The sequence below is a fragment of the Psittacula echo genome (assembly GCF_963264785.1).
Source record: "Psittacula echo genome assembly, chromosome: 31".
Lineage (NCBI taxonomy): Eukaryota > Metazoa > Chordata > Aves > Psittaciformes > Psittacidae > Psittacula > Psittacula echo.
The window spans coordinates 948,556-967,278 of record NC_137766.1 but is presented as its reverse complement, the minus strand read 5'-3'; the positions used below and the strand labels follow the sequence as shown (position 1 = coordinate 967,278).

Sequence of the window (18,723 nt, the reverse complement as noted above, 5' to 3'; positions counted from 1 at the left end):
GGCTATGGGGGGGTTCAATGGGGCTATGGGGGGGTCCAAAGGGGTTCTAGGGGGGTTCAATGGGGCCATGGGGGGGTTCAATGGGGTTATGGGGGGGTCCAAAGGGGTTCTAGGGGGGTTCAATGGGGCCATGGGGGGGTTCAATGGGGTTATGGGGGGGTCCAAAGGGGTTCTAGGGGGGTTCAATGGGGCCATGGGGGGGTTCAATGGGGTTATGGGGGGGTCCAAAGGGGTTCTAGGGGGGTTCAATGGGGCCATGGGGGGGTTCAATGGGGCTATGGAGGGGTCCAAAGGGGTTCTAGGGGGGTTCAATGGGGCCATGGGGGGGTTCAATGGGGCTATGGAGGGGTCCAAAGGGGTTCTAGGGGGGTTCAATGGGGCCATGGGGGGGTTCAATGGGGCTATGGAGGGGTCCAAGGGTGTTATGGGGGGGTCCAACGGGGCTTTGGGGCAATGAAAAGAGGGATGGGGGGGGGTGCAAACAACGCGGCTGGATCCGGTGGGAAGGGAAGTGGGAATTCGACCGGAGGGAAGCGGGATGAGGGCTTAAAGAGGGGGGGGGAAGCGGGGAGAAGATGATGGGGCCCCCCCCCCGTTACATTCCTATAGGAGCGCGGATCGCGTTATCCCCCCCCCTCCGCCGGCCTCCATTGGTCCCCCCCCGTTACCTGGTCCCGATGGCGGCGGGATGCGGAGGGGATGGAGCAACGGATGGGGATGGGGTTAAGGGGGTGGGAATACGGGATAGGGGGTGGGAATACGGGATATGGGGTGGGAATACCGGGATATGGGGTAGGAATATGGGATGTGGGGTGGGAATACGGGATATGGGGTGGGAATACCGGGATATGGGGTGGGAATACCGGGATATGGGGTGGGAATACCGGGATATGGGGTGGGAATATGGGATTTGGGGTGGGAATATGGGATATGGGGTGGGAATACCGGGATATGGGGTGGGAATACCGGGATATGGGGTGGGAATACCGGGATATGGGGTGGGAATATGGGATGTGGGGTGGGAATATGGGATGTGGGGTGGGAATATGGGATATGGGGTGGGAATACGGGATATGGGGTGGGAATTCGGGATATGGGGTGGGAATACCGGGATATGGGGTGGGAATTCGGGATGTGGGGTGGGAATATGGGATATGGGGTGGGAATATGGGATATGGGGTGGGAATACCGGGATATGGGGGGGATAAAGCGAGGAGGGGGCGGCGCCGGGGCTGTTGCACGCCGGCTCCGTGAGCCAGGGCACACAGGAAGGGGATGGAGCAACAGGGATACGGGTCGGGGGGGGGGATCCCCCCCATAGACAGGAAAAGGGGGGGAAGCCGGGATAGGGCGCACGCTGGAGCCATCGGGATCGAAGGGATCGGAGGCATCGGAGCCGCTTTTGTGGGTGCGGGATCCGGGGGGGGTTCCCGGTAGGGTTTTGGGGCTGGGGAATGAGGAGAGGCCCCCCCCTCCTCTCTCGCCTCAATGGTATCGGCGCCGCCCGGCTTTGTCCGGGCTATGGGGGGGGGGGGGGGTCCCTGCATCCCTATGGAGGAGGTGGGGATGGGGATGGGGCGGAATGGGGGTCCCGTCCATCCCATGTGGATCCGGTGGGATTGGGAATGGGGGTTAAGGGGGGGGTCCCTGCATCCCTATGGAGGAGGTGGGGATGGGGATGGGGCGGAATGGGGGTCCCGTCCATCCCATGTGGATCCGGTGGGATTGGGAATGGGGGTTAAGGGGGGGGTGCCTGCATCCCTATGGAGGAGGTGGGGATGGGGATGGGGCGGAATGGGGGTCCCGTCCATCCCATGTGGATCCGGTGGGATTGGGAATGGGGGTTAAGGGGGGGGTCCCTGCATCCCTATGGAGGAGGTGGGGATGGGGATGGGGGGGAATGGGGGTCCCGTCCATCCCATGTGGATCCGGTGGGATTGGGAATGGGGGTTAAGGGGGGGGTCCCTGCATCCCTATGGAGGAGGTGGGGATGGGGATGGGGCGGAATGGGGGTCCCGTCCATCCCATGTGGATCCGGTGGGATTGGGAATGGGGGTTAAGGGGGGGGTCCCTGCATCCCTATGGAGGAGGTGGGGATGGGGATGGGGCGGAATGGGGGTCCCGTCCATCCCATGTGGATCCGGTGGGATTGGGAATGGGGGTTAAGGGGGGGGTCCCTGCATCCCTATGGAGGAGGTGGGGATGGGGATGGGGGGGAATGGGGGTCCCGTCCATCCCATGTGGATCTGTTGGGATATGGGGTAAAGGGAGTCCCCTCCATCCCATGTGGAGCCAGTGGAATGGGAGGCAATGGGGGTCCCCTCCATCCCATACGGATCCATTGGGATTGGGAATGGGGGTTAAAGGGGGGGTTCCCCCCTATCCCTGCAGTGTCCCCGTGCCAGCGACCGGGACATGGATCCCTGGGGATCGGAGGAGCCGGAGGAGCCGGAGCTGTTTGGGGGCGATGGGGAGGACGATGCCTGCGACCCCCCCGGGATGCAGGGTAAGCGGGGAGCTGAGATGGGGCTGGAGCTCCTCAGCCTTGGGAATGGGATGGAGACCTGGAGCCAGCAGGTCCGATGGGGATGGGGGTCTCCAGCCCCTTTGATGTTCCCATAGGGATTGGTGTCTCCATCCCCTTTAACGTTCCCATAGGGATTGGTGTCTCCATCCCCTTTAACGTTCCCATCGGGATTGGTGTCTCCATCCCCCCTTGACGTTCCCATAGGGATTGGTGTCTCCATCCCCTTTAACGTTCCCATAGGGATTGGTGTCTCCATCCCCCCTCGACATTCCCATAGGGATTGGTGTCTCCATCCCCTTTAACGTTCCCATAGGGATTGGTGTCTCCATCCCCCCTCGACATTCCCATAGGGATTGGTGTCTCCATCCCCTTTAACGTTCCCATAGGGATTGGTGTCTCCATCCCCCCTTGACATTCCCATAGGGATTGGTGTCTCCATCCCCTTTGACGTTCCCATAGGGATTGGTGTCTCCATCCCCTTTGACGTTCCCATAGGGATTGGTGTCTCCATCCCCTTTAACGTTCCCATAGGGATTGGTGTCTCCATCCCCTTTGACGTTCCCATAGGGATTGGTGTCTCCATCCCCCCTTGACGTTCCCATAGGAATTGGTGTCTCCATCCCCTTTGACGTTCCCATAGGGATTGGTGTCTCCATCCCCCCTTGACGTTCCCATAGGGATTGGTGTCTCCATCCCCTTTGACGTTCCCATAGGGATTGGTGTCTCCATCCCCTTTAACGTTCCCATAGGGATTGGTGTCTCCATCCCCCCTCGACATTCCCATAGGGATTGGTGTCTCCATCCCCTTTGACGTTCCCCTAGGGATTGGTGTCTCCATCCCCCCTCGACATTCCCATTGGGATTGGTGTCTCCATCCCCTTTGACGTTCCCATAGGGATTGGTGTCTCCATCCCCTTTAACGTTCCCATAGGGATTGGTGTCTCCATCCCCTTTGACGTTCCCATAGGGATTGGTGTCTCCATCCCCTTTGATGTTCCCATAGGGATTGGTGTCTCCATCCCCTTTGACGTTCCCATAGGGATTGGTGTCTCCATCCCCCCTTGACGTTCCCATAGGGATTGGTGTCTCCATCCCCTTTGATGTTCCCATAGGGATTGGTGTCTCCATCCCCTTTAACGTTCCCATAGGGATTGGTGTCTCCATCCCCTTTAACGTTCCCATAGGGATTGGTGTCTCCATCCCCTTTGATGTTCCCATAGGGATTGGTGTCTCCATCCCCTTTAACGTTCCCATAGGGATTGGTGTCTCCATCCCCTTTGATGTTCCCATAGGGATTGGTGTCTCCATCCCCTTTAACGTTCCCATAGGGATTGGTGTCTCCATCCCCTTTGACGTTCCCATAGGGATTGGTGTCTCCATCCCCTTTAACGTTCCCATAGGGATTGGTGTCTCCATCCCCTTTGACGTTCCCATAGGGATTGGTGTCTCCATCCCCTTTAACGTTCCCATAGGGATTGGTGTCTCCATCCCCCCTTGACGTTCCCATAGGGATTGGTGTCTCCATCCCCCCCTCGACATTCCCATAGGGATTGGTGTCTCCATCCCCCCCTCGACATTCCCATTGGGATTGGTGTCTCCATCCCCTTTGACGTTCCCATAGGGATTGGTGTCTCCATCCCCCCCTCGACATTCCCATAGGGATTGGTGTCTCCATCCCCTTTAACGTTCCCATAGGGATTGGTGTCTCCATCCTGTTTGCGTCCCCATCCCCTTCGCTATTCCCGCCGGGATCGCGCTCTCCATCCCATCCCTGACCCCATTCCCCCTCCTTTTTAGCCCCCCTGAGCCCCCCGGACGCCCCCCCGGCCCCCCCCATGGGGGATGCTCCCGCGGGCAGCCAGCGGGAGGCGCTGCGTTGGACCGTGGTCCAGCCCCGGGAGCATCCCGTTGCCGTGGCGACCAAAGGCGGCCCCGGAGCCTTTCCCAACCTCCCGAGCATCATCGTGCTCCAGAAGAGCTTCCAATGCTTGGAATGCGGGAAGAGCTTCACCTGCAGCTCCCACTTCAGCAAGCACCAAAGGACCCACACCGGGGAGAAGCCATTCCGGTGCCTCCATTGCGGCAAGAGCTTCAACGTCAGCTCCAACCTCTACCGGCACCAACGCTCCCACGGATCCCAACCGGCTCCATCCCGGAGCGCGTCCCATCCGTGCCAGGACTGCGGGAAGAGCTTCCGGCGCCGCAAGGACCTCGTGGCCCATCGCCGCCTCCACACGGGCCGCTTGCCTTTCCAATGCGTGGAGTGCGGGAAGAGCTTCACTTGGAGCTCCCACTTCCATCGCCACCAGCGGGTCCACACTGGGGAGAAGCCGTACGCGTGTCCGGAATGCGGGAAGCGCTTCGGGCGCAGCTCCCACCTCTACCGGCACCAACGCACCCATGCCGGGGGCCGCTCCTACATCTGCACCTACTGCGGGCGCTCCTTCGGGAGCATCCTGCACTTCGAGCGCCACCAGCGCACCCACCGGGGCCAGCGGCCCTACAAGTGCTCCCTGTGCCGCAAGAGCTTCGGCGACGCTCCGGCCCTGGTCCAGCACCAACGGCTGCACCTGGGCGGGAGCGGCGGCGGCGCCGAGAAGCCGTTCCGCTGCGGCGCCTGCGGGAAGAGCTTCTCCTGGAGCTCCCATTGGCAGCGGCACCAACGCATCCACACGGGCGAGCGGCCCTACGAGTGCGGCGCCTGCGGGAAGCGCTTCGGGAGGACCTCGCACCTCTACCGGCACCAGCGCATCCACGACGGGGGCCGGCCCCACGTGTGCGGGGAGTGCGGGAAGAGCTTCAACAGCACCGTGCACTTCCACAAGCACCAGCGCGCCCACGCCGAGCGCGCCCGGCTCCGGCGGGATCCGGCCGGGAAGGACGGGGGGGTGCAGGGGTAAAGGGGGGGGGGGAGAAGGGGACCCGGGGGAAGGGGGGGGAGGATGGGAAGGGGGGGTCCCTCCCGAGGGAATGGGAGCGTGGATGCGAGGGGAGGCTCAAGGGGGGGGGGGGAGGGCAGGAGGAGCCATCTCCAAAGGGAATCAGCTCCATGAGGAACCGTCTCCAATGGGAATCAGCTCCATGGCCAATGGGAACCATCTCCAACAGGAACCATCTCCATAAGGAACCATCTCCATACGGAACCATCTCCATAGGGATCCATCTCCATAGGGATCCATCTCCATAGGGAACCATCTCCAGTGGGAACCATCTCCATAGGGATCCATCTCCATAGGGATCCATCTCCATAGGGAACCATCTCCATAGGGAACCATCTCCAGTGGGAACCATCTCCATACGGAACCATCTCCATAGGGATCCATCTCCATAGGGAACCATCTCCATACGGAACCATCTCCATACGGATCCATCTCCATAGGGATCCATCTCCATAGGGATCCATCTCCATAGGGATCCATCTCCATAGGGATCCATCTCCATAGGGAACCATCTCCATAGGGATCCATCTCCATAGGGAACCATCTCCAGTGGGAACCATCTCCATACGGAACCATCTCCATAGGGATCCATCTCCATAGGGATCCATCTCCATACGGAACCATCTCCATACGGATCCATCTCCATAGGGATCCATCTCCATAGGGATCCATCTCCATAGGGATCCATCTCCATAGGGAACCATCTCCAGTGGGAACCATCTCCATAGGGATCCATCTCCATAGGGAACCATCTCCATACGGAACCATCTCCATAGGGAACCATCTCCATAGGGAACCATCTCCATACGGAACCATCTCCATAGGGATCCATCTCCATAGGGAACCATATCCATAGGGATCCATCTCCATAGGGAACCATCTCCATAAGGAACCATCTCCATACGGAACCATCTCCATAGGGAACCATCTCCATACAGAACCATCTCCATACGGAACCATCTCCATAGGGATCCATCTCCATAGGGAACCATCTCCATAGGGAACCATCTCCATAGGGAACCATCTCCATAAGGAACCATCTCCATAGGGATCCATCTCCATAGGGATCCATCTCCATAAGGAACCATCTCCATAGGGATCCATCTCCATAGGGAACCATCTCCATAGGGAGCCATCTCCATACGGAACCATCTCCATAGGGATCCATCTCCATAGGGATCCATCTCCATAGGGAACCATCTCCATAAGGAACCATCTCCATAGGGATCCATCTCCATAGGGATCCATCTCCATAAGGATCCATCTCCATAGGGATCCATCTCCATAGGGAACCATCTCCAGTGGGAACCATCTCCATAGGGATCCATCTCCATAGGGAACCATCTCCATACGGAACCATCTCCATACGGAACCATCTCCATAGGGATCCATCTCCATAGGGCTCCATCTCCATAGGGCTCCATCTCCATAGGGATCCATCTCCATATGGAACCATCTCCATAGGGATCCATCTCCATAGGGCTCCATCTCCATAGGGCTCCATCTCCATAGGGATCCATCTCCATAGGGAACCATCTCCATAGGGATCCATCTCCATAGGGCTCCATCTCCATAGGGCTCCATCTCCATAGGGATCCATCTCCATAGGGATCCATCTCCATCACCCTCCTGCTGACGCCACCATCAAATGCCCCCGTTTGGGCCCATAAGAGCCCGATTTGGGGACAAGCCCAAGGGGCCACCTCCCGGCTCTGGAGACGCGGGAGCCCCTCCATGGACATGGGGGGACCCCACTGGGAATAGGGAGGAGGCGGCCCCGTCCCTGCTTGGAAGGGAGCGCGCGGGGAGGAGTTTTCCTTCGGGATCCAAGGAAAAGCCTTGGGATGGAGCTCATGGATGGGAGGAGGACCATGGGATGCGGTGGGCATGGGGGGGCCATGGCTGGAGCTGTGACGGTAGTGAATAAATAGAGCAAACCCCATTGGAGCCTCCTTCTTCCCCATGGAGGACCTTGGGATCCCGGCAATTCCCGCATGGAAAACCAAAGGACCGGAGGTCACTTTTTGGGGGGGTGGAATTCCCTTCCCATCATCCCAAGGGATTCAATCGTGGCCAATGGCGGGGGGGGGGGGTCCAACCTTCCGGATGTCCCAATCCCAAAGAGGCTCCTCCTGTTCCATAGGGGAGGGGGGAGGTCCAAGGAGGGCCCTTGTGGGGTGGTGGCCATGGGGTTCTCCATGGGCATTCCATGGGCACCTCCTTGGGATCATCCATAGGGATTCTCCATTGTCTCTACAGGGGCTGTTCATCCATAGGGCACTCTCCAGTGTCTCTATAGGGCCCTCCCCATTGTCCCTATAGGGCGCTCCCCATTGTCCCTATAGGGCCCTCCCCATTGTCCCTATAGGGGCCGCCCATCCATAGGGCGCTCCCCATTGTCCCTATAGGGGCGGCCCATCCATAGGGCCCTCCCCATTGCCTCTATAGGGTGCTCCTCATTGTCTCTATAGGGCCCTCCCCATTGTCTCTATAGGGGCCACCCATCCATAGGGCCCTCCCCATTGCCTCTATAGGGTGCTCCTCATTGTCTCTATAGGGCCCTCCCCATTGTCTCTATAGGGGCCACCCATCCATAGGGCCCTCCCCATTGTCCCTATAGGGTGCTCTCCATTGTCCCTATAGGGCCCTCCCCATTGTCTCTATAGGGCCCTCCCCATTGTCCCTATAGGGGCCGCCCATCCCTAGGGCCCTCCCCATTGTCTCTATAGGGCCATCCCCATTGTCTCTATAGGGCCCTCCCCTTTTTCCCTATAGGGGCCGCCCATCCATAAAGCCCTCCCCATTGTCTCTATAGGGCCCTCCCCATTGTCCCTATAGGGGCCGCCCATCCCTAGGCCCTCCCCATTGTCTCTATAGGGCCCTCCCCATTGTCCCTATAGGGGCCGCCCATCCATAGGGCCCTCCCCATTGTCTCTATAGGGCCCTCCCCATTGTCTCTATAGGGCCCTCCCCATTGTCCCTATAGGGGCCGCCCATCCATAGGGCCCTCCCCATTGTCTCTATAGGGCCCTCCCCATTGTCCCTATAGGGGCCGCCCATCCATAGGGCCCTCCCCATTGTCTCTACAGGGGCCCCAAGGCGCGCTCCGGACGGAACCATCGCTCGGAGCTGGCGGGGGGGGGGGTGATGAAGCGGACGCGGGGGCCGCTAGGGGGCTCCGGCTCGTACCACTGCGGGAGGGCGGGGGGGGCCCCCGCTCCACTGCATCCGGGTCACAGCAGGAGCCGCCTCCAGCGGGACCGGCGCGGGGCGAGGACCCCGCTTCGGGCCCCCCCCCGCAGGTAAATGGGAGCGTCCAAAGGGGGGGTCCCCATAGGGGTCTATAGGGGACCTATAGGTCCCCTATAGGGGTTTGTGTGGCCCATAGGGGGGTGTGCGTCCCCTATGGGTCTCTGTGTCTCCTATAAGGATGTGTGTCCCCTATAGGGGTCTGTGTGTATCCCATAGGGGTCTGTCTGTCCCCTATAGGGGTCTCTGTGTGTCCCATAGAGGACTGTGTGTCCCCTATAGGAATGTGTGTGTCCCATAGGGATGTGTGTGTGTCCGCTATAGGGGTTTATATGTGTCCCATAGGGGTCCCTGCGTGTGTGTCCCCTATAGGGATGTGTGTGTCCCATAGGGGTCTATGTGCCTGTCCCCTGTAGGGATGTGTGTGTCCCATAGGGATGTGTGTATCCCATAGGGATGTGTGTATCCCATAGGGATGTGTGTGTCCCATAGCGATGCGTGCGTCCCATAGGGATGTGTGTATCCCATAGGGATGTGTGTCCCCCATAGGGATGTGTGTAACCCATAGGGCTCTACGTGTTTCCCATAGGGATATGTGTGTCCCATAGGTGGCAACCCCCCCCAGACCCTTCTTTTCCATAGGGAAAAGTGGGAATTCCGGGATGCTGACAGCAATGGGGGGGGTTGGGGGGGGCTCTGTTCCCTTGGCAGGGCCCGGAGCCGTGCTTGTGGGGCGCGGGCACCCCGAGGCCCCCCCGGAGCTGGGGGTCGCGATGCAGGAGAGCTACGAGAACGTCATTTCCTTGGGTGAGGAATGGGGGGGATCCCGGGATCATTCCCTTTGGAGCGGGGCGGGGGGGGGGGGGGGTGTCGCTATGGGGGGCCCCGGGGCTCTTGGCAGCATCCCTGGTGTGGTTTGGGTACCACGAGCATCCCATGGGCATCCTGTTGGTATCCTATTGGTTTCCCATCGTTATCCCATTGATGTCCTATTGGCACCCCTTTGGTATCCCATGAACATCCCATTGGTATCCCACTGGTATCCCATTGGTATCCTGTTGGCCTCCCATGAGCATCCTATTGGTATCCCTTTGCATCCCATGAGCATCCCATTGGTATCCCATTGGCATCCCATTGATATCCTATTGGCATCCCATTGGTATCCCATGAGCATCCCATGGGCATCCCAATGGTATCCCATTGGTATCCTATTGATTTCCCATTGGTATCCCATGAGCATCGCATTGGTATCCTATTGGTATCCCATTGGCATCCCATTGGTATCCTATTGGTATCCCATTGGCATCCCATTGGTTTCCCATTGCCATCCCATGAGCATCCCATTGGCATCCTTTTGCTTCCCATGAGCATCCCATTGATATCCCATTGGCATCCCATGAGCATCCCATTGGTACCTCATTGATATCCTATTGGCATCCCATTGGCATCCCATGAGCATCCCATTGAAATCCCATTGGCATCCCATTGGCGTTCCATGAACATCTGGGACCCCCCATCCCAAGGTCGGGATCGGGGGGATGCCCGTGCTGCTGGAAACACTTTTTGTCCCAAATCCGGAGGATTTCACCCCAAAATGGGTTGGGAATGGGGGGTTTGGAGCCCATGCATGGGATTTAGGGATGCCTTGAGGACCAGCATCACCTTCTCCCACAGCCGAGGAGATCGCCATCAGTTGGCCGCGGATCACGGCATTCGCTGAATCCCATCGGAGACGAGGCTTGGCGTCGGGTAAGTCCTGGAATTCCGGGTGGAAACCCCCCAAATTGGGCTGAATTCCATAGGTTTGGTGGAGAACATGCCCAAATTCGGGTGGATTCCTTAGGAATAATGGAGAAACCCCTCAATTTGGGGGGAATTCCGTAGGATTGATGGAGAACATCCCAAATTTGGGGGAATTCCGTGGGTATTTTGTGAATCCACCTCAAATTCAGGGGAATTCCTTGGGATTGATGGAGAACCCCCCCAGTTTGGGTCGAATCCCATTGGATTCATGAGGAATTTGGGTCGAGTCCCTTTGGCTTCATGAGGAACCCCTCAGTTTGAGTTGACTCCTTTGGGATCGCTGCCGAACGCCCCCCCTTTGGGCTCAATTCCCAGCTTTTTGGGTATCTAAGAGGGCTTTTTGCAGGTGGAGAAGGCGAAGGGGACCAGGGACAAGCGGAACCCACCCAGCTCCAGCCTTCGGGAAGCTCCGGGGATGGGGGGGTCAATCCCGACCTCCGGCGCCAGCTGGGCCTGATCCTGCAAACAGCCGGCAGGAGCCAAGTGGAGAAGATGCTGCGGGAGCTGGTGCGGGAGCAGGGACAGGCCGGGAAGCGCCGGAGCCGGAAGAAGGCTCCCAAGGATGGAGGTAAAGGGGGGGGGGAACGACATCACCCTATAGAGCTTCTGCAGGGCCCCACAGACCTCATCCATGGCCCCATAGAGCTCCATGGCCCCACAGACCTCTTCCATGTCCCCATGGACCTCATCCATGTCCCCATGGACCTTTTGCATGTCCCCATAGACCTCCTCCATGACCCCATGGACCTCCTCCATGACCCCATGGACCTCTTCCATGTCCCCATGGACCTCCTCCATATCCCATTGACCTCCTCCATGAGGTTCTCCAACCTGCCAAGCTCCCTCCGCATGGATCCCATCCTCCTGGTGGGGAATCCACCCTTGGCTGTCCCTCGATGTGGTCCATGGAGAGACGGAGCAGGGATGGATCCCTGATGGCCACCACTCTCCCTATGGATCCAGCACCCAACTGGAAGAGGACGTCCCAAAGCCCACCTTGGTGATGCTGTGGTGGCTTCATGGCCTCCGTGCTTTCCCCCTCCAGGCACCGGCACCGAGGACCCCCCTTTGGAAGATGCCCCCGCCCCGCAAAGCCAAGAGCACCCCATTGAACCCCCTGCGGCACCTGCGGCATTCCGGGCCGGTTGTTCCGAATGCGGGACCCGGATGCGCTCCCGGAGCCGGCGCTGTTCCGAATGCGGGCGGCGCTGCCGGCAAGCGGACGCTGCCGGCGACAAACCCCATCGCTGCGGCGACTGCGGCAAAGGCTTCAGCCGCGGCTCCAACCTGGCCCAACACCGGCGCATCCACACGGGAGAGCGGCCCCACCGCTGCGGCGACTGCGGCAAAGGCTTCATCCAGCGGTCCGACCTGGAACGGCACCGCCGGGTCCATACGGGAGAGCGGCCGTATCCGTGCGCCGACTGCGGCAAGAGGTTCAGCGTCAGCTCCCACCTGGACCGGCATCGCCAAACCCACGCCGGCGGCCCCGGTCCACCCCGCGCTCGGCCTCGGGCGGCCCCGGAGGGCTCGGCGGCTCCTCATCGTTGTCCCGATTGCGGGAAGAGCTTTTCCCAACGTTCCGCCTTGGCCAAGCATCGCAAGACCCATAGCGGGGAGCGGCCCCATCGCTGCGGCGACTGCGGCAAGAGCTTCAGCCGCGGCTCCAACTTGACCCAACACCGGCGCATCCACACCGGAGAGCGGCCCTTCGCCTGCGGCGACTGCGGCAAAGGCTTCATCCAACGGTCCGACCTGGAACGGCACCAACGGGTCCACACCGGCGAGCGGCCCTACACGTGTCCGGAATGCGGGAAGAGCTTCAGCGTCAGCTCCCACCTGGATCGGCACCAGAAGATCCACGCGGCCGAGCGGGCTTCCTATCGGTGTCCTGAGCATCTCAACACCTTCTTGGCCGCCCATCGCCACGGGCGCCTCTTCCAGTGCTCCCAATGCGGGCGATGCTTCGGGCAAGGCGCGGCGTTGGTGAAGCACCAACGTTGCCACGGAGCCGGGGCAGGCGCGGGACAAGCTTCCAAGTGTCCGGATTGCGGCAAGAACCGCGGTGGGGCCATGGGATTGCGGCCGCGCGCGCAGCAGTGCTTGGATTGCGGGTTGGAAGCGGGTGCTGCCGGCGGCGGGGCCGAAACGGCTCCGGTGCCACCACCGGAAAAGCCCTATAAGTGTGGGGAATGCGGGAAGGGCTTTGGGCAACGCTCGGCGCTGGTCAAGCACCGGCGGATCCATACGGGCGAGAAGCCGTACGCCTGCGGGGACTGCGGCAAGGGCTTCATCCAGAAGTCGGATCTCACCATCCATCGCCGGATGCACACCGGCGAGAAGCCCTACAAGTGTGGGGAGTGCGGGAAGTGCTTCAGCGTCTCCTCCAACCTCATCACCCATCAACGGACCCACCTGGGCGAGAAGCCCTACCAGTGCGGCGAGTGCGGCAAGAGCTTCATCCAGCGCTCCGAGCTCACCATCCACCAGCGCGTCCACACCGGCGAGAAGCCCTACAAGTGCGGGGCGTGCGGGAAGTGCTTCAGCCGCAGCTCCCACCTCAACCGGCACCAGCGCACCCACAACGGGGACAAGGCCAAAGCCAGCCCCGGCACCACGGGCAGCACCAACGGCACCGGCTTCGCCGGCCCCTTCGCGCCCGTCCCGGCGCTGCCGCCTTTCCCCGGCGCGGTGCCGGGGCTGGAGCTGCCCTGGGCCCTGCCCTTCCCTGCCCGCGCCTTCCCCCAGCCCTGCTTCCCCCCGGCTCCCGCCCCGGGGGCTCAGGCCTCGTCCCTCAGCAACTGAACCCGGCCCCACGGCCCCGGCGCTGGGATGGGCCCATCCGGAGCCGGGGGGGGGTTGAGAGAGGACGGGGAAGGCGCCTTTGGGCCATGGGGCCCAGCTCGCTCAGCACCCAACTGGGGTTGGCCAACAAGAGGCACCATTGGGAAGGTTCTTCCTACCCGGAGCCGTTCAGTCTGGATGTATCCAGGAGAGGATGGGGAAGTCGCCTTCATTCCATGGATCCAACCTCTTCCCAGTGTCCTCAACACCCAACTGGGGTTGGCCAACGAGAGCCATCATCAATTGGGAAGGTTCTTCCCACCTGGAACCGTTCGGTCTTGGTGCATCCACGAGAGGATGGGGAAGTCGCCTTCATTCCATGGATCCAACCTCTTCCCAACGCCCAACTGGGGTTGGCCAACAAGACCCATCCTTGGGGGCTTGTTCTCATTATAAGTCTTGGTGACTAATTATGGGATGGGGACCCTTCCCTTTCATTTTTCCCCCTCTTTTTAACCAAATCCCGTGTTTTTACAGCAGGAATGTTCTTCTTTCCCCCATGCCAAGGTCCTCATGGAACATAGGGATAGTGCCCATCACCCTCCCTTTGCTTTTGGGGTGGATGGAAGCCTGGAAATCCCATTTCCCGCTAAATGGAGATGATTTTAAGGCTGGTTTCCCACTTTCTCCCTCTTCCCGCTGTTTCCAGGTGGGATCCAAGGCAGGAAGTGGCCAAAAAAGGGGGGGATTTTGGGGGTTTCCCCCCCATTTCCTGCTGGATTTTGCTCCTTGGAGCAGAACGTGTTTGGGGGTGGGTCCCACGGGGTGAAGATGGGGGGAGGAGGGGGGGTTATCACTGTCATGTGTCTTCTCGGTGGGGTTTGGGCCCAAAAAGGGGGTGCTGCTGCTCTTCAAGTGCCATTTTGGGGGGAAAAAGCCCAATTTGGGGTCATTGGCACTGCTATGGATGTGTTCGGGAGGAAAGACTGGAATATCCTGCATGGAGCAGAGTCAATCCTGGGCTTTTCCCAGCGTTCCCATGAAAGGGGAGCAACCTGGAGCTGGTTTCAGCTTCCTTTTTAAGAATCTCGAGGGGGTTTTGGGGTTGGTTTTGGTACTTTCGGTGACTTTGTATCCCCGCCTTGTCTTTGAGTCCTTCAATAAACAAGAGCTGGGGCACCTCGTGGCCTTGTCCTCCCTCTCCAAGCGGGATTTCACCTCAATTCCCAGCAGCAGGCACCTTCCAAAGGGTGGGAATGGGGTGACACCCCCCCCCCCCCCGTCGTCCTCAGCCTGGGAATTGGGGTGGAAAAGCTGGAAAACCCCATTTTGGTCCATGTCGAGGAGGGTAATGGCATAAGTGGGGGTAAAGGAGGGGTGGGGGTGGGGGTTTGGGGTACACAAGGACCCCCCCAATGGGGGAACAGCCACACAATGACCCAATAGCACCATAAATACCATTCGTTATTAAATATCCCATTAAATACCCCCCCAATTAAATAAATCTCCATTAAATTAATATAAATACAATAAATAAGAGGTGGGGATGAGGTGAGGTGAGTGAGGAGCACCCATGGGTGCTAAAGGCAGCCCCCAAAGGGGGAGAGGTAGGGGTAACCCATGGGTGCTAAATGCCTCTCTGAGTGCACAGGGAAGGGGTATCGGCCCAGCCCTGAGGCCAAGGCGATGGGCCCCCCATGTCCGTCCCCTTCGGGCACAGCTCGTGCTCCAGCACAGCCCAAAGGGTGCTGGGTGAGAGTCTCAGGTGCCCCTTCAATGGGCAGCAGCGCAGCTGGTGGGGCGCAGGATGGGCGAGAGCAGCAAACGGGGGCAGGAAGCACCCAGGGGGGGTGCTGGCAGTGTCCCATTGGGTGTCCCAGCAGGCAGAATGGGTGCTCCCGGTGTCCCTGGGCTGGACGGAACCGCTTCGGGTGCCACCTCCCCGGGGGTGCTGTACACTTGGGCGCTCACCACGGCCAACAGCAGCACCAGGAGCCTCTTGGCAACGCTCGGCTCTTCCGTTGGGGGGGGGCGCCGGACCTGGGGGAGGGGGGGGGCAAAAGAATGGGGTCACAAGTGATAAATACCCCCCCCTTGGGGCAAATAAATCCCCCCTTGGGGCAAAGAGCCCCCCCTTGGGGTCAATAACTTCATGGTCAGGCATAGGGAAGCCATCCAAGGGCAAGACTGCTTAGGTTCAGAAGGGGAAGTGGGGTTAATACCCTTGCCCCCCCGGGGTAAATAGACCCTCTATGAGGTGCATAGACCCCCTATGGGGTCAATAGGCACCCTATGGGGTAAACAGATGCTCTATGGGGTCAAGAGACCCCTCCCTTGGGATAAACAGCCCCTCTATGGGGTAAACAGACCCCCTCTTGGGGCAAATAACTGCCCCCTCCCGGGGTCAACAGACCCTCTATGGGGTCAATAGATCCCCTATGGGATCAATAGACCTCCTCCTTGGGGCAAATAACTGCCCCCCCTGGGGACAACAGACCCCCTATGGGGTTAACAGACCCCCTATGGGGTAAATAGACCCTCTACGGGGTCAATAAACCCCCTCCTTGGGTTAAATAGACCCTCTATGGGGTGAACAGACCCCCTCTTGGGGCAAACAACTGCCCCCCCGGGGTCAATAGACCCCCTATGGGGTAAATAGACCCCCTATGGGGTAAAGAGACCCCCCTTGGGGCAAATAGACCCCCTATGGGGTAAATAACCCCGCTATGGGGTAAATCCGCCCCCGGCGGTGCGGAAATACCCGCTGCCCCCCCCAACCCCGCGGGCCCCACACGGGATGAGTCAGGTCGCAGAGCCGCAGGGCAGGGGAAGTGACTCAACCCACACCCGCCGGGAAATGGGCCTCATCCTGCGCTGGGAAACCGGGAATAGGCCTCGGGAAGCCGGGAATGGGCTCAAACACAAGGCCCGGTACTTACAGCAGGCGGGTAAAGGACCCTCCGGTGCTTCCGACGGGGCCTGGGCGGGGAGCTGGGCCCCAAAGGGGGCTCGAAGGTGAAGTGGCGCGGCGGGGAAGGGGGCACGGCACCGGGATACCCCCCCCGGGGGCTCCAGCCCTGGCCCGGGCACGTTGTGGTGGCGGCGGCCGCTGCCATCATGGGCACGGTCATGGCGTCAAAATGGCGGCGGCGCCTCACGGCTGCTGCTTTTATAGGGGAGGGGGAGGCCACGCCCCCGGTGGCTCCCATTGGCTGGTGGTGGGGAGGGGGCGTGGTTAAGCGGGGAGGCCACGCCCTCCCGCCCGGAGGTGGGGGGGCATAGGAAGCGCTGTAGGAGTGTATGGGGTGCTATAGGGGACAAAGGGGTGTATAGGGGCTGTCTAATAGGTGATAGAGGGTGTATGGGGAGCTAGGTGGGGCTATAGGGGTGTATTAGGGCTTATGGGGGGCCACAGGGGGTGTATATGGGAGGGATATGGGGCTATAAGGGGTGTATTAGGGGCTATAGGGGTCCATAGGGGGTGTATAGGGGGGGATGTGGGGCTATAAGGGGTGTATTAAGGGCTATAGGGGACTATAAGGTGTGTATTAGGGGCGATAGGGGGCTATAAGCGTGTATAGGGGGCGATGTGGGGCTATAGGGCATGTATCGGGCCCTATGGGGGTGTATTAAGGGCTATAGGGGGCTATAAGGGGTGTATAGGGGGCGATGTGGGGCTATAGGGCGTGTATCGGGGCCTGTAGGGGTGTATTAAGGGCCATAGGGGGCTATAACAGGTGTGTTAGGGGCCATAGGGGGTTATAAGGGTGTATAGGGGGCTATTTGGGGCTATAAGGGGTGTATTAGGGGTTATAGGGGTGTATTAAGGGCTATAGGGGGCTATAAGGGGTGTATAGGGGGCAACGTGGGTCTATATGGGGTGTATTAGGGTCTACAGGGGTGTATAGAGGGGTACAGGGAGCTATAGGGGGTGTATAGGGGATATGGGGGTGTATGGAGGGGGTATAAGGGGTGTATCAGGAACTAAAGGGGTGTATTAGGAGCTATAGCCCCTTATACACCCCATATAGCCCTCAGTACAACCCCTATACCCTTGTACCCCTCCCTATACCCCCTATAATCCCTAATACACCCCTAGAGCCCCTAATACCCCTATGGCCCCCATTGCCCCTTCATAATACACCCCCTATACACCCCTATAGCCCTTAATACACCCCTATAGCCTCTATACACCCCCTATAGCTCCCAACACACCCCTATAGCCCCTATACACCCCTATAGACCTTAATACACCCCTATAGCCTCTATACACCCCCTATAGCTCCCAACACACCCCTATAGCCCCTATACACCCCTATAGACCTTATACACCCCCTAGAGCTCCCAACACACCCCTATAGCCCCTATACACCCCTATAGACCTTAATACACCCCTATAGCCTCTATACACCCCCTATAGCTCCCAACACACCCCTATAGCCCCTATACACCCCTATAGACCTTATACACCCCCTAGAGCTCCCAACACACCCCTATAGCCCCTATACACCCCTATAGACCTTAATACACCCCTATAGCCTCTATACACCCCCTATAGCTCCCAACACACCCCTATAGCCCCTATACACCCCTATAGACCTTATACACCCCCTAGAGCCCCACATACCCCCTATACACCCCCTATGTCCCACTATAGCCCCTAATATGCCCCTTGTAGCCCCATATCCCCCCCTGGGGGGGGGCAGGGACGTCTATAGGGGAGTGCCTATAGGGGTGTCTATGGGGGGGGGCACCCACACACAAGGGTTGGGCTATAGGGGGGGTCCCTATAGAGGAAAGGGGAGGAAATGGGGAGATTCCGGCATTGCCCGGTCCTGAGTCATGGATACGGGGGGGGGGGGGGGATTGCGTCATTCCCACCCTTTGCATTCCCAGATAAAGGGGGATGGGGAAAGGATCCAGGCGGTCGCCTATAGGGGGAATATGGGCACCTATAGGGGGGATATGGGCACCTATAGGGGGGATATGGGCACCTATAGGGGGGATATGGGCATCTATGTGTGATTATGGGCACCTATGGGGGACATATGGGCATCTATGGGGGATGTTGGCACCCAAGGGGGGTACATGGGCACCTATAGGAAGGATCCAGGCAGTCGCCTATAGGGGGGATATGGGCACCTATAGGTGGGATATGGGCATCTATGGGGGGCATATGGGCACTCATAGGGGGGATATAGGCACCTATAGGGGGGATATGGGCACCTATAGGGGGGATATAGGCACCTATAGGGGGGATATGGGCACCTATAGGGGGGATATAGGCACCTATAGGGGGGATATGGACACCTATAGGGGGATATTGGACCTAGGGGTGAGTATATAGGCACCTATGTGGTGGATATGGGCACACAAGGAGGGGATATGCGCACCTATAAGGCAGATATAGGCACGCAAGGA

The 18,723-nt window shown here is 59.4% G+C and overlaps 3 protein-coding genes across 3 annotated transcripts; 2 read left to right on the top strand and 1 right to left on the bottom strand.

Moving 5' to 3' along the window:
- Positions 1-1,275: 1,275 nt before the first annotated feature.
- On the top strand, positions 1,276-8,772 carry LOC308231161 (uncharacterized protein; the record flags this gene model as incomplete). Its single annotated transcript, XM_080636300.1, has 4 exons — positions 1,276-1,404; positions 2,392-2,506; positions 4,325-5,423; positions 8,556-8,772. The coding sequence occupies 4 exons, from the start codon at positions 1,276-1,278 to the stop codon at positions 8,770-8,772; spliced, it is 1,560 nt and encodes a 519-aa protein (XP_080492426.1).
- Positions 8,773-9,488: 716 nt separating this feature from the next.
- Positions 9,489-13,323, top strand: LOC308231160 (uncharacterized protein; the record flags this gene model as incomplete). Its single annotated transcript, XM_080636299.1, has 4 exons — positions 9,489-9,522; positions 10,390-10,464; positions 10,865-11,086; positions 11,564-13,323. 4 exons carry the CDS (start codon positions 9,489-9,491, stop codon positions 13,321-13,323), a joined length of 2,091 nt encoding a protein of 696 aa, XP_080492425.1.
- A 1,434-nt stretch (positions 13,324-14,757) lies between these two features.
- Positions 14,758-16,427, bottom strand: IER3 (immediate early response 3). Its single transcript, XM_080636282.1, has 2 exons — positions 16,242-16,427; positions 14,758-15,342 (listed from the first exon to the last, which is right to left on the bottom strand). Exons 1-2 carry the CDS (start codon positions 16,419-16,421, stop codon positions 15,076-15,078), a joined length of 447 nt encoding a protein of 148 aa, XP_080492408.1. The 5' UTR covers positions 16,422-16,427; the 3' UTR covers positions 14,758-15,075.
- Between the last annotated feature and the right edge of the window lie 2,296 nt (positions 16,428-18,723).

What these genes read in the sequence shown, in the direction of transcription:
- IER3 (XM_080636282.1), bottom strand. Translation starts at nt 16,421, where the DNA reads ATGATGGCAGCGGCCGCCGCCACCACAACGTGCCCGGGCCAGGGCTGG. An exon ending in GGGTCCTTTACCCGCCTGCT is followed by an intron (nt 15,343 to 16,241) that starts GTAAGTACCGGG and finishes CCCCTCCCCCAG; the next exon opens with GTCCGGCGCCCCCCCCCAAC.